Source organism: Convolutriloba macropyga, unplaced genomic scaffold, assembly GCF_964194025.1.
Source record: "Convolutriloba macropyga unplaced genomic scaffold, txConMacr16.3 SCAFFOLD_5424, whole genome shotgun sequence".
NCBI classification, from domain to species: Eukaryota; Metazoa; Xenacoelomorpha; order Acoela; family Convolutidae; genus Convolutriloba; species Convolutriloba macropyga.
This window is the reverse complement of record NW_027453076.1, coordinates 1-15500: the sequence shown is the minus strand read 5'-3', so window position 1 is coordinate 15500 and position 15500 is coordinate 1. Positions and strand designations below refer to the sequence as shown.

The window sequence follows — 15500 nt, the reverse complement described above, 5'->3', positions numbered from 1 at the left end:
AACAGAAATATTTCAAAACTTAAATAGTTTAGTTCAACTTAACTAAACGAGAGTTAGAAAGCCTTTGAGTTTATCTTGATTTTCTTATAATTAAAACAAAAAAAATGTAAATAGGTCTCAGAAAGTTTGCGATAGGGTATAATGTTCTGCCCTGAATTGTAAATAATGGAGCACAATAATTTCTTAAATTCATCAAATTGTGAAACTTTGTTGAAGCAATGCAGAGTTTTTGTTATTTTGTTATGTTGTAAACTTCGATCAATCAAAATACGTGCTATTGAATTTTGGCAACTAGAATTTTAATATTCTAAAAAATTGACGCAACAAATGGTAGAATTGAAGCAATAAAAAACAACTCCAACGGAGTCAACTTGCAAGATTACTTTCCATCTTCCATGATCCCTCAAAACAACCTTTCATCTTGCAAGATTCTCCAAGATAAACTTTTTATTTATTGTATTCTTTGGTCAGGTTTTTTATTGCAAAAATTCTATTACAAGTATTAAAAAACGCACGTGCGCATTATATTATACCGAAAGTCAGTGACAGAAGTCGAATTTTCATTGCTTCTTTTTTACGTATACAGACAAACATAAACTTTAGCCTTTTTAAAAGGTACAAGTTGCGTGTTTTAAGGAACCTTATGTGACTCTGCAGAAGTCAGCTCAAAATTCTGGCTTCACATCTTGAACCGCATATCTATGAAGTCGATGTTCAACTCAACTTAAAATTTTTTACCACGTTTCACTGTAAAAAGAAAAAGCAATAAAACAGAAACTAAAAAGAGGCGATATATTGGCTTCGTATAGCAAGAAATTGTGACCTTTATAGATAGCCGACTTTTTATTCAGGTTAGGGATAAAGCTTTGAGTGGTACTAAGTCTAAGCAAGCCTTCGACATATTTCGTCAACTGTTAGGTTCTTTTATCTTGTGTCTGAGATTATTTTACTTTTTTTCAACTCCTATAGTTTTGAAAATGATGATATGTTCAACTCTTCTTTTATTATCGATATTTCAATGTGTCCAAGGCAATGGCGAAACCAGTAAATATTTTCAGTGTTGACGTCATTTTTGCATTACGGTCTGTTTCACCCGCTCTGTTATCGAAAATGATCATGGCAGTCAAGAAAAAAAGGCGTAGAGGTTTTCTCTTTATTTTTCATTTATTTGCCATTAAAAATATCAGAGTTTATTTTCTTTGTTAAATATAATTGTTTTCTTTTACACAATGTAATAGACAACCAAATTATACCAAATAGTTTGCAGCTTTTATTATAGAAAGTGTTAATTTGCGATTTTCCAGACGCAAATGATTATCTGGCGCTATTCCACCAAAAAAGTGTTCGCTTATTTTTTCAGATATATTGGTTGATGATAATACTTAACCCGCTTATTTCAAACTGTGGAATAAATATTTGCTATTTTATTTTTAGATGTTTATTTGCTTTGATAGTAGGAGTAAAGTATAATTAAAGGCAAATTTTTTACGACTAAAACATAACCTTCTTGAATTTTGAAAAAAATTAGAACAATAGTTATCTCATGTTGTAATATATGTTCATATATATATATATATATATATATATATATATATATATATATGTTCATCTGAAAAAATAGACTAGAGAACAATAGTTATCATGTTGTAATCTGGCAGACGAGATGTTCATAATGCAAAAAAGTTTTGCACAGAAATGATTATATCGTAACGAAGTGGCAGAAATAATTCTTCGAGGTGATGCATCCTCGTCAAAAAATTTGCCACTCTGGGCCAGATTCAGAGAAAAGACGGTTTTCCAGTTGAAATAATTTATTTCAGTCAAATTTCAAAACTCCAGCCGTCTTTCTATTTCCTGGCAAAAACTGCATCCTTATTATAGGAGCCAATTTGTAGTTGCATATTCAAGTTTTAACTAGCTTTTTTTCCAAATTAGATTTTTATTTAACTTTAATTGATTTAGGATAATTCTCAATATAATTAAACATGGAGGCAAGGAACTATATACAATCAAAGCATTCCAGAATCTCAGAGAGATCAAGAAATTTTAAATTAGTCTATGCATCGTAAAGACTGTTCAAAATACCTTGTTAAATACGAATTTGCTATCAAAATTTTAAGCTATGATTAGAAAATGTTGGTACCAGAACACTTAACAAAATAGTTAAGTTAACAAAATTTGAACAAAATGTTTGCAATTTCTTTAATGTAAGAAACATTCGGTATGTTCGGTTTGTTCGGTATGTTGGGTTTCACAAGAAATCGTCGGCATGTTTGGTCTGGAACGTAAGAAAGCTTCGGTATGTTCGATTGAGCCAGGTTCGGTACGTTCGGTTAATGGACGTAAGAAAAGTTTGGTATCTTCGGTTTCATAAGTAAGAAATAGTCGGTATGTTCAATTACCAATGTAAGAAACTTTCGTTATGTTGTTAGGGAATGTTAATGAAGAAAAGTTAATAGGTTTTCAGTTTAAGTCTTAAAAGTTTTAAGTCATATAAACTTTCTAAAATCCGAATCTAACTATGACGCCTGATCCGTCTGTTTCTGTTATTTACTTAACTAGCGTCAAAAATTAAGCAGAAGTGAGCAAAATTTAAAATTTTAGCGACACTTTTCAATAATTTTTTACAGTTGTTTTTGCTAACATTAGTGTATAAAATAATTGGAACCCAAAAGTTGCGAATGACAGACTTCAGTATTAAGAAGTTCCCTACTTCAATTACCCTCCCACTTTGTTATTAGTTAGGGAGTAACTTCCAATAGGTCCCCCGATTAACCCTCAGATTTACATCGTTTTTGTTTGAATTAATTTCCAAGGGATAATTTTTTAAAAGTCTCATCACTCCACTATCTCATCGCTCTTACATCCCTTTGGTGTAAAACTTTATGCAAAATTACGCCACCCCCCCCCCCCCCCCCCCTCTTCCTCATTCAGGCTCGCATCTTTTTAGGGGGATTTTAGCGGTTTTGCGATTTTTACAGGTTTATACGGTCGAGCTCAGTACCTTTTCAGTTTCGACAATATGATGATTTCAAAGACGTTTCTGAAAAAAAATTTAGAAACTTTAGGGAAAAATATTTATTGACAAGGATAAATTTTCTTTGAAGATTAAGCTGCGCTATGAGAGACGAGGAGAGCAAAGTTTTGCTAAAAGAACACCTCAAAATTTTCAATGTTAATATTTTTCAATCAGTCTTTGAAGCGTTAAAAATTAAGGACCTATTTTTTGTGTAGAAGTAAAGAACTCGCTATAAATGGTTTTTGCTCTGAATCTGCATACAAAATTTGAAGTCATTAAATAGACAAAAAAATAACTACGTGAGAAAAACGAAAGAAACGTGAAAATGCTAAAATTTTCCTCCGAGAAATACAACGCATAGCAAATACTTATAGAAACGTTGTTTTTCCACCTGTTTATCGCATAATGCAACAGGAAAACAAAGAACAGATTGCAGCCTTAACAGGTGTACTGCGAGTTTAAGAACCAGCTACAAATGTCAGTAAACTGTAACAAAAGAAGCTTGTCCATGAGTTATTGGAGTTTAAGGCAATCGCTTTCATAAAAAAATGAAATCGAAAAATTTTAACGAGCGGGAAAATGAAAAATTTCTATGAAATCAACAAAGCCAGCAAAGATTAAAATTTATCTGGTCAAACTGAAAAATCAAATATTTCAATGGCGTCGAAATTTGAAAAACCTACGAAATCTTCAAGTAGACTTTTAAAATTGACCGGAATGTTTTCTGTCAAGGAAGCAATACAACGTGAAGCATGCACTTAATGTTGCTTTTAATTCTTGTAGATCATTAGGAAAAACTACAAGACGCTTCTTAACTTCCGTGATTCGAGGTCAAAAATAGTACGAAGTAGTAGATTACGCTCGTTCCCGAGTCGAAGTGTCAACGCTAAGAATCTCGTAAAAAACTTGATTTGCCGTGAGTACGAAGAAAACGTGTAAGAATCATACAGAAAATCGCCGCTAAATTCACCAAAAATCTTCACCGTAGAAAATTTTGCAAAAAAGATGTAAGAAAAGCGGTGAATGCGTTGAAAACGGCGAAAAAAACAATTCACCACTAGGGACAGCAAATCTTACAAATATTCCTTGCTAAATTTAGCAAATATCTTCGGCGCAGAAAATTTTGCAAAAGAGATCTAGGAAGTGCGGCGCATGCGTTGAGAGCAGTGAAAACAAAATTCACGACTGAAAACCGCGGAAAAACAGGAATCATTGTCTTTCTATCGGATTACATTTCAAATTTCTTATCGGTTTTTTGTTATAGTTTTTTTTTGTGATTTGATGCTAGAAATTTTCACAGACATTTTCTTATTTTATTTCTTTTTCCCGTCTTTGCAGTTCTTTTTCCTATCGTGTCACATTATTGACAGTTCAGATATCACTTTTTTGGCGTTCAAAAAGCTGGTGCAATTGAACACATCAATTTGTCAGTGTATAGATTATGGAGTTAACTGCTTCCATACCGTCTTTTAGCAGGATTCATTGGAATTTTTTCGTTTATCGATCTTTTTGCAGTCGCGAATTCTTGATAATTGCCGTCTTAGCGGTTTCCTATGGATGAAAAACAGAACCTGTTTACTGATTTTAGTTGTTTTGTGATTTAAAGTTTTCCGTGACCTCGAAATCAAATGTTTTGAAAAGTATTTAGACTTCATTTTTTGCAGTTGAAATTTTCTGTAGTGTTTTGTCTAGCTAGTCTCATTTTGGGATATTTTGGACGCTTTCAGTGAAACAACGTATAAAATTGAAAAAAAACATATATCGTTACAGCCTCTGCACAAATGGAGATCAAATAAATATAAACTCAAAAAATTGCTCTACAAAGAGTTAGATATTCATCCGTTTTAAGTTAAATATAGGCAAACATTATTTTTCAAATTAAGTGTAATTTACTCGGAACAAAGAGTTACCCAAATCACTTCAAACCCATTGTCAGAAAATCCCTTTGTGTGGTAAGTCTAAAACATCGAGTCTTTATGAGTTAGTTTCTCTAGAAAAAATTTACATTTTAGTCTGCTGTGGTGAGAACTAAAATTATCACTGAAGTTGCAGATTTCACAAAATTTTACTGCTAACATCACTGCCAAATTTTTTGTTGAAAATTTGTATAACTCACGATTTTTAGTGGTGAAATCTTTATTTTCACCACTTCACATTGATAGCGGTGAATTATATTTTTCACCGCTTAACCTTTATAAAAAAAACTACACCGCTAAAATTGGAAATTTTCACCCATAACGTTTATTGAATCTGATATAAATTAACAAGAAGTTTTATGGAAGTAACTGACAGATGGCGCAATGAAATAAGGAGTTGTTGACATACAGGAGCTGAGGGGTTCAAACCTCTGCACGGCGGTTTATTTGTTGAAGAATTCCGCTGAATCCGTTGAAAGAAAATCTGTGCTAAAATCCGCATATGTTACAAAATTCAATGATAAATACTGCTAATCTTAAATAATTTAACCCCTTAAAACGCAAACCTTACAAAAAATTACCGATAAAAACCGTTAAACTTACATAATTTCACTGCATTCATCGCTGAAAGATGCGGGCTCTTTGCGGTGAAAAAAGTTTTATTCATCTTTTTTCATCACCATTCTTACATTATTTTTTCGACAAAAATTCGACCCGGGTTGGCTTCTATTCTTAATTTTATTTTTTGACATCCCAGATTAAATTGCAGAAATTCTGGATCGAATTTAGTCATTATCTTTTATTATCGCTTTAAAGGTGCTGGTTTGTTTGATTCAGCGATACATGCTGACTTCAAATTTTTTTTATCTTAAGAAAGCACTCTGAAACTCCAAGACAATTAACTAGTGTTTTAGTAATTCAACGTTTAAGTACTCTAACAAAATGTTTTGAAACACAGAAAAAAGTTAAATCAAGGTTAGTAAATTAAACAGAAGTTGTTTCACAAAAACATCAAAAGTATAGAGTTTTTATTTCACAAAACTGCTAAGGTCATCATATAAAGAGTAAGAGCTTATCCATTTTTCTGTCAGTTCTCCGTTGAAATGAAATATCTTGAAGCAGCTCCCCTGCTGAGGACAACGACGAAAAACGACAATATTTTGTAAGAAATTGTTGTTTTTGTCGTTTTGTCGTCGTTTTCGTCGTTTTGGCGTCGTTTTCTTCGTTTTTGTTAGTTTCCGTCGTTTAAGTCGTCTTTTAAGTGTAAGAAATGATTGTTTCTTCGTCTTTTTTCTATCGTTTCTTACGTCCTTTTTTTTCAAATGAAATCGTCGTTTTTTTGTTGTTTCTTACGTTGTTTTTATAAAATAAGAAATCGTCGTTTTTTGATCGTTTTTTCGTCGTTTAATTGCTCTTGAACTAGTTTTCCTCTATTAGATCGTTTTGGCTTACCTGTATTATGGCCTGATAGCGCAGTGGTTATTACATTAGGTGTTTTCTTGGGAGGTCAATGGATCGAATCCCAGCGTGCAGCACGTTTTTTCGTCCTTTTTCGTCATCATTTCCTATATAAAAATAACGACAAAATAAAGAACAAAACGATGATTACCATGTAAGGGCTTTAATCGATTTTGTCTTAAACGACGATTTCTTAAAAGTGAAAAACAAAACACGTTCCTCAACACGGGCTAAGTGGAATTGGTAGCGGAAAATATTTTGAGACAATTCTTAATGAGTACCAATACGTTTTCACAATTGGAGTCCCGTAATAAAGAAAATGAGAAAAAAACATTTAATACAAAAATATGCAATCAGAAGAATATGATTCTGAATAATTATATCAATAGAGCAAAGTTTTCTGCAATGGCAGCCGTGGAAGTCTTGCCAAGTTTTTTTGAAATGCGATGAAGTTAATTAAAAGACTGAAACAAACCTGAAAATCTTGAGTTTGTTCTTTGTATCTGGCTGTAATCGTACGTGAATGATTTATAACGTTGCACATAATGAAAAATGCAGAGCAACTTTTTTAAGCACTTTTAAATTGGTCTCCCGCAAACCACTTCTACGAAAAACTTTGATGATCGGTATCCTCAATCTAAGACGTGAGGAAAATAATGTAAATAAGTCAAATAATTTTTGACTGTATATGAATGCCTAAGAAAAACGAAGATGAGTTTTATGCAGAGCTATATAGCAATAATCTAAGACAATTGAAGACAAATTCATCTCATGTGGTTTATTATTATCAAAAGCTGAAAAAAATTCGAAAAAATTTCTTTAAAAAAATCAGGCAGTGTGATACTGTTTCTGGGGAAACCAGATAATAAAGAACTCAAGTCGAGACGTTTTGATCCAATTTTCTCAACTTACAATGTTATTGGACTAAATCCTGATTTCAATGAATTTTTAAAATCAAATAAAATTTTAAAGTAACTGAGGTCTGAAAAAAACAGTGACATTTCAGCAAAAGTTCAACAGGAACTACTGCTCAGTTGCAACTACGTTTACAAAACTTTTTCGTATTGCTTCTTATTTCCTCTTGTCAATTCTCCTTTCTAGCCTCTTGTTGTATTTTGTAGTGCTTTGTATTTCTGAAATCAATTAATATTAGAGTTCATAAGGTTATAAAAATTCAACTAACTGTTGCAATCAATAATAGGACGTCTGTCAGTAATTTTTTCACAGTTCTACGGAATACATTTTTCTCTGATTTATCAAAACACTGTCCCTTTTTTTGGGAAAAGGAAAGACGAAAACCCGCGAACACAAAAAATATTCAGTTATCTTGATCTATGTAGATATATGTGAGTTTTGAAGATATATGTAGATATATGTAGATATATGTAACTTTTGAAGTGAGCTAGTGATTTTTTCAGTAATACTCATAACTCAGGATGCTAGAATAATGAACAAGCAAAGCAGCTCTTTGAGAAGATTGTCGTTAGGACTTTTATTACCAAAAGCTCTGAAATTGTATTGTTTTAGTTTTTACACCATAGTAATGTGTATATTACTAGGTCGGCGTTATAGAGATTTTGCGAAAACTAAAGATGTTTAATTTTTCAATTTTTTCGCCTTTTTGTGATTTTTAATAAAAAATTTTAATTTTTGTTAATTTTTTTAAAATAAAAATCGCTATTTTTAATTCATATTAGTATTATTTGTAAAATCAAAATTTGAAAAAATAAATATTTTTATTTTTCACAAAAGTCTATATAACGCGGACCTAGTAATATACACATTACTCATCATTACTTCATGCAGATTTCTTAACAAGTTTTAAACTTATAAAATTTTTTTCCGGAGTTATGATCGTCGTACAGGCATTTATTCTGAGCTGTAATTAGAGTCATTCTACTCTAGGATTGTAACTATGAGATTGTAGCTATGAGGCACTGTTAGCACAAGAAAAATGTACTCCGATCGTACTTTTCATCTGTGTCTCGCCAATTTGTTTTAATTTTAGTTATTTTTGCTGTAGTTTTTAGGATAAATTCATTCTGTTTACCGGTGATTTTTTGCAATCATGATTCCATTTTTTTAAAACTAAGATGTCTGAACAGTATATGACCTCGCTATCTTTTTCTTCACTTGTCGTTTCCTATATAGATACAGGTGAGTTTGGATAAAGATATTTTTTATAAAAATTTCTCAAGTGAATGGGTGTAAAGGTATGTCCGGAAAACAGTTTCACTTGACCAGTTTCGTTGAACATTAGATTTAACCCATATTAAAAAATACGATGGAATTTAAAATGGAAAATACGATAATTCAATTATGTTTGAAACTTTATTGATCTCTATTCTAATTTTTCAGACGCTAACGACTTGAAGTTATTGACAGAAGAGGGCCTTGAAAGAGCTCCACGTAATGATGACTATGACTACGATGAGGAATACGAGGAGGACTATGACTACGAGGAGGAATATGATTACGACTATGAAGATTACGAAGAAGATTACGAGGAGGAGGAGGACGAAGAAGAAAAGCCGAAGAAGAAACTAAAAAAAGGATCAGACAATGAATCAGAAAAAGGGTCAAGTGATGAACAAAAAGATGATAAGAGTGATGATGATGATGATGATGATGATGGCGATGATGGTGATGAAAAGCAGAACGAGGAAGCGAAAAAGGAACCAGGTAAAAAAATCCAATAACAATTTTTTATTGCTCATATTGAACACATATTGAATTGCCCAGACGGAAGTGCCCTCTCATCGGGCCATCTTCGTGTGTACTTTTACGCAATGTCCGCTCGAATAACATGGTCGGAAAGAGTCTTCGAGCGCACAAATGTCATAATTGTGGCCTGGAGCTTGTTTTGATCAGAGTTCACTTCAGCCTGGGACGGTTTTATCAGGGTTTTTTTTTTCACTCTGGAATGCTCACTTTGACGCGCGAGTCATTTCGAACGGACAAAAATCTGACCAAAGATAGTTTTGAACTGACGAACACCTGATCAGAGGTGGTTTTGGAAGCACAAATGTCTTGCAAATAAAATGAGATACTCGTTTTGATTTATAGAATAGATCAGGGTAAGATTCTAAAAAAATCCAATGACTCTGGAAAAAAAATACAGTTGATCATTTTTGTTTCTGCAAAAAAAATGATGATTTCGCTAGAAATGCTAGTTAAAAGAACAAATTCTTGCTCAATGGTCAAAGCAGTTTCTGAGCAGGCAGCTAAGAAAATCCCAATAGAGTCAGTAAAAGTTGAATATGGGCTCAGTTCTAATTGTTGCAGCGCTGCAAGCATTTATTGTGGGTTTTAAAGGTCTTCTTTTTCGCCATTCAATTAGAGTGTTCTGTACCTTGTGATGATAAAAGCCAACACAAATGAGATTCAATAAAAATAAATCAACTAAAAAGAAATTTCTAATAGTCAAAGTCTTTAAAATTATATCTGTTAGCTTTTCCGACTATATTTGTTATGATAGGACACAGTTTCCACAACCAAATAATAACACTCAGTGCAAATAAAGACCAATGTTGCTGTAAAAAAGAGCTTTTTTTTCATATTCGCATACAAAAATGTTGTTTTCCGGTCAACTCACAAAACAACTGTATAACCTCAAAAAGAAGAGTTTAGTATGAACAAAATACACCCACAAATGTTGAGTTTGGTGAAGAGGTATGGAAAAACTCTGAAGAGTACGCCAAATTTTCGGCTAATTTAAAAGCCACAGTTCACAACAAAACGAAAAAAACTGCGTTCGTGGGATAGCTCACGTGTTTCTGAACAAAACGAAAATCGAACGGCAGTTTACTGGACACCTAAAACGCTTACCGCAAGGTGGGAAAATTTTCACTTCGCCATCATTGCCAGGGTATTTTTTGTGTGTTTTTATGATAAATCGAATTCATTTGAATTTAGGCAAACAAATAACACAATTTACAAATTCAATAAGCTCTTAATAATTTAAAAAAATCGTTTACCGTAAAATTTGCATCAAGTAAATTCTTTAGAAATTTACATTTCAAACACCTTTTAGCTGACCCATTGTAGTCCAAAAACTGTATTTCTCAATAAGGAATTGAAAGAAATGGTGAGAAAGTTTATGTTCTTTTTATGTCTTTTTTCCTGGTAGCATGGTTCTGATATTAGGGAGTCTTTTCAAATCTAGAACGAGCTTTGAACGAGCACGTATGAAAAACAAGCTAAAGTCTGAACATGGGTGATTATTGTTCCTTTCGGTTTTTTCAAGTCGACAACAACAACGAACTAAAAACGAGCGCGTATGAAAAACGAGCTCAAGTCTGATTATTTCTGATTATCGTCCGCAATTATGGGTCTGATCATGGCTGATTTTGGTCTAAATTGGTCTGATCATTAACGCACACCTCTACTTTGGCAGAGATGGTTTCGAACTGACGAACATCTGATTATTGGTGGTTTTGAGGGCATGAATTTCGTGTGATCAGTGGCTACTTTCAGCCCAAAAATTGAGATTGATTTGTTCAAAGATAGTTTTAAAGCGCTGTTTTGGTTTGAACAGTCTGCTTTTGCTATGAAAAGTAACAGAAACTGTTCAACATTAAGTGTAATTTTTAACCTGTCGAAATAGATAGTTTATCAATCCAACTTAGAGGCATAAGGATGAGGCATCACATTCTTTCCAAAGGAATAAATTCCGAAGAAATTGAACATCTTGGCTCTTGTAAAAAATAAGCATTGGTCTGATCAGAGACAATTTAAAGCGCACCAAAGACAACGGTAGTTTTGAACTACGATAGTTGGGAAAGTGGTCTGGAAATATTTTAGACCAGCGTCGCATGAAAGTCTGAGCATTATACTGGAACTTGTCTGATCAGATTTCATACCGGTCTGAAACGGTGTCTCTAATCAAAGAAAACTTTTGTCTGAGATGATATAAATAAAATCACTTCCCCTGTGGACCTCAAACTTATTAATAAAATTGAGATATTCGAATTCATTTATAGAGTAGACCAGGGCAAGATTTTAAATAAATCAAGTGACTTTGGAAAATTTGCTGTTTTTTATCAAAAATGTGAAACTGAAATCCAGTGACTCAGACATTTTTGTAAAAGCGACCGCGAAAATAATCAACTCATCATTTTTACGGTCAGTTTTACAATTTGCTATACGCTTCAATAAAGCTTGACGTTTGAAATGCTAGCAAGAGGAAAAATCTTTATTACAAGATGTCTCATCAGATATTACACGCTCAAAATTTCCGTGAGAAGAAACTTTATGCGATAAGATGTTTCACCAGTTTTTAGTTTTTAATCAATTTTCAGAATGGTTGAACGTGATATTGCAATCAGGCACCAAAAATCGAAGCTAGCTTTCTCTCGTCCAATAACCTGGTGTGATAGTTACGTTTGACACGATATGGTGCATTTTTGCTCTGAAATGAATAAAAATTAGGAAGACAGCAATTCGAAATACGTGCATCCCGGGTTGTTGACATAACAAAACAGCGCTGAATCAGTCTAAAGACATTTTGTTTTCTTTTTGATGACTGAATTCTGGAAAAATTCAGAGATGCAAATCAGAGGTCATTAATAAGCAGAAAGATAAAAAAAATTGATGCCGACATTAAATCAAAATGCATGAGTAAAATTTTTATAGTTTTATTTTTTAAATAAACGATGTGAAAGTTTGTTCACATGCATACATATTGCTGAAAAAATTTTGACGTCAGTAACTAAAATTTTAAAATAAGCTGAAACTCATCCTTGTCAAGTTTTTGCAATTGATTACGTTAACCACGGTTGAGATCTGCTTCAGTGGTCTGCAAACCAAAAAATGCTGAGTTTGCTTTTACATGGGCGAGGTTGCTGGTCTTAGTCTGGGTAAGTCTTATTATGAACGAGCGAAAGTTCAAATGTGTGGCTGCATCTCATCCGTTTAGGTTCCCCAGTGATTGTGGAATTTTTATCGTGTAAGATCTGACAAAATTCTGACAAAACCATCTTGCTAATAGCCTGTAAGGGGATGCATCTTCTTATAGGATCTTATAAGACGTTTATCAGATCTTATACGATAAAAATTCCTCTTATGAGATCTTACACGATAAAAACTCCTCTTATAAGATCTTACACGATAAAAATTCTTCTTATAAGATCTTACACGATACAAATTCTTCTTATAAGATCTTACACGATAAAAATTCTCCTTATAAGATCTTACACGATAAAAATTCTTCTTATAAGATCTTACACGATAAAAATTCCTCTTATAAGATCTTACACGATAAAAATTCCTATTATATAAATTCCTGAAGTATGGTATTTTCTTCATTTTGAAGACAATTCAGAGTTGCTCTCAAGCAGTAGCCGAATAACTACAGCATGCAACACTTAAGTGTCAGAGCAACAAAGAGAAAAATATCTTATACTGTCTTTTAAGACGTATAAGATATTGTGAAAAAGATTATTTGAGTGACAGGGGCTTTCTCCGAAGCGGTGATTATCAAACAAGGCTGAAAATTTTTTTCAAAGACCAAAACTATTTTGGACTGCTAAGTTTAGCCATAGTAAACAGTTAAGACTTACAATAAAACTGCCGCCAAAACAGAATCAACAAGCATTTTTTTGTTTCATAATTGGTTAGCTGGCCGATTGTTTTTTTACTTTCATATGACCTTGACTACGTTATACGGTTATATTGAAATAATTAAAACATGTCATATCAGATCTTACACGATAAAAATTCCGTCTTATCAGATCTTACACGATAAAAATTCTGATAAGAGGAATGTTTATCTTATAAGATGTCTTATCAGATCTTACACGATAAAAATTCCTCTTACCAGAATTTTTGTCGTGTAAGATCTGATAAGAGAAATTTTTATCGTGTAAGATCTGAGAAGATCTTACACGATAAAAATTCTTAGTCAGCATCTTATCAGATCTTATACGATAAAAATTCCACAATCACTGGGGTTCAGCTTAACTCCCAACTACAAGATTTGCTGTATCTGCGATTCGAACTTCCGCGTCTCTACTTGTAGCATTAAATTTGCGTAGCAAGTGGTAACTAAAGAGTTAAGTGGGCTTTGTGGTAGTTACCGACAATTTAGCTGAAGTAAAAGAGCGTGTTTACTACCTTAGTAATTAGCTGTTATGAGCCACAAAATATGACATCGTGCTGATCAGACTTCATTTTGCGCATGTGCAATTTTTCAGGCTACACAGGATAGAGTTAACCAGGGTGAACTTACTGACCGTATTCCGATCATAATGAAGATAAACTGCGCATAAAAAATTGAAATGAAGTGTTTCAAAATTGAATTTAAGGTTTCTTTTTGATATAAGCGTTAGCCAAGATAAATGAAATTTTAATTTATATCTCTCAAATTGTTACCAACTCAAAGCTATTGACAGAAGGAGGCCTCAAAAAAAATTCGGATAATGACGACAATAACGGCTGTGGTCATAATGATTACGAAGACAACGAACCAAACAATAACAAAGAAAAGCCGAAGAAGAAACCGAAAAATAAGCCGAGTAGTGAACCAAGCAAAGTATTGAACGATGAAGATGATGACAATCAGAATGATGAGCAGCAGGATGAAGACAGCGATGAACCGGAACCCAGTGATGAACAACATAATGAACAGAGTGATGAAGAAGGCGATGAACAGGAAGCCAATAATGAACAAGATAATCAACAGAGTGATGAACAGAGTGATGAAGAGAGTGATGAAGAGGGTGATGAACAGAAACCGAATAATGAACAAGATTATGAACAGAGTGATGAAGAGGGTGATGAACAGAAACCGAATAATGAACAAGATAATGCACAGAGTGATGAAGAGAGTGATGAAGAGAGTGATGAACAGAGTGATGAAGAGAGTGATGAAGAGAGTGATGAACAGAGTGATGAAGAGAGTGATGAAGATGATAAGCAGACTGATCAAGCGAGTAAGGAATTGAGCAAAAAACCGGGTAAAAATTTGGTAACATTTCTCAATAGATAGTAATAACATTGAAAGGATCCAGTACATTTACTGACCATTGTAAGATTTAGGATCAATCCAGTGGTACTGGAACCCAGGTTTTGGTCCAGACCCAAATTGAGCTATGATCAGACCCAATCGAGCGCACACCCCTGTGTTCCCAGACCGAAATTACAGGGTCTGGAAAGCGGTTCGAGCGCACAATAGTCTGGACCATGGTCTGATTTCGGTCTGATCAGAGGTCAATTCGGTCTGGACGGTCTGATCATAGTCTTTATAGTCTGGACCATGGTCAGGGTTCGGTCTGATCAGAGGTCAATTCGGTCTGGAAGGTCTGATCACAGTCTTTATAGTCTGGACCATGGTCTGGGTTCGGTCTGATAAGAGGTCAATTCGGTCTGGAAGGTCTGATCACAGTCTTTATAGTCTGGACCATGGTCTGGGTTCGGGCTGATCAGAGGTCAATTCGGTCTGGAAGGTCTGATCACAGTCTTTATAGTCTGGACCATGGTCAGGGTTCGGTCTGATCAGAGGTCAATTCGGTCTGGAAGGTCTGATCACAGTCTTTATAGTCTGGACCATGGTCTGGGTTCGGGCTGATCAGAGGTCAATTCGGTCTGGAAGGTCTGATCACAGTCTTTATAGTCTGGACCATGGTCTGAAGATGGTCCGATCATAGTCTGTTTATAGTCTGGAGGACAATGGTCTGCATTTGGGTCTGATCATAAGCGCACTATAGTCTGGACAGTGGTCTGGGTTCGGTCTGATCAGAGCACATTTTGGTCTGGAAAGTCTGATCAGAGACCATTCTGGTCTGGAAGGTCTGATCAGAGGTAACTTCGGTCTGTAAAGTCTGATCAGAGGTCATTTCAGTCTGCAAAGTCTGATCATAGCTCAATTTGGGTCTGGACCTAAACCTGGGAAGTTTCATCGTGTGAGATAGCATGCTTTCTTAGGGTTTTTCTTTAATTGCTCTAAAAGTTTCATAACAAATAGATGCCAAAACAAATTCTTTGTACCCCAGTTTTCCATCCTAAGTTTTTTGTCTAAGCATCAATTTTGTCTGAAAAAAAACGATAAACTGATGAAGCCATCATTGAATTTCTGAGCGACAGTGGTGATTTCAGCTTATCATTTGGAA

At 34.0% G+C, this 15500-nt stretch overlaps 1 protein-coding gene across 1 annotated transcript; it reads left to right on the top strand.

Annotated features, from left to right (window-relative positions):
- Positions 1–1032: 1032 nt before the first annotated feature.
- On the top strand, positions 1033–14348 carry LOC142358041 (uncharacterized; the record flags this gene model as incomplete). Its single annotated transcript, XM_075409516.1, has 3 exons — positions 1033–1144; positions 8752–9075; positions 13785–14348. Coding segments are annotated over exons 1-3 (1000 nt in total), but the record flags the coding sequence as incomplete, so codon positions are not given.
- Between the last annotated feature and the right edge of the window lie 1152 nt (positions 14349–15500).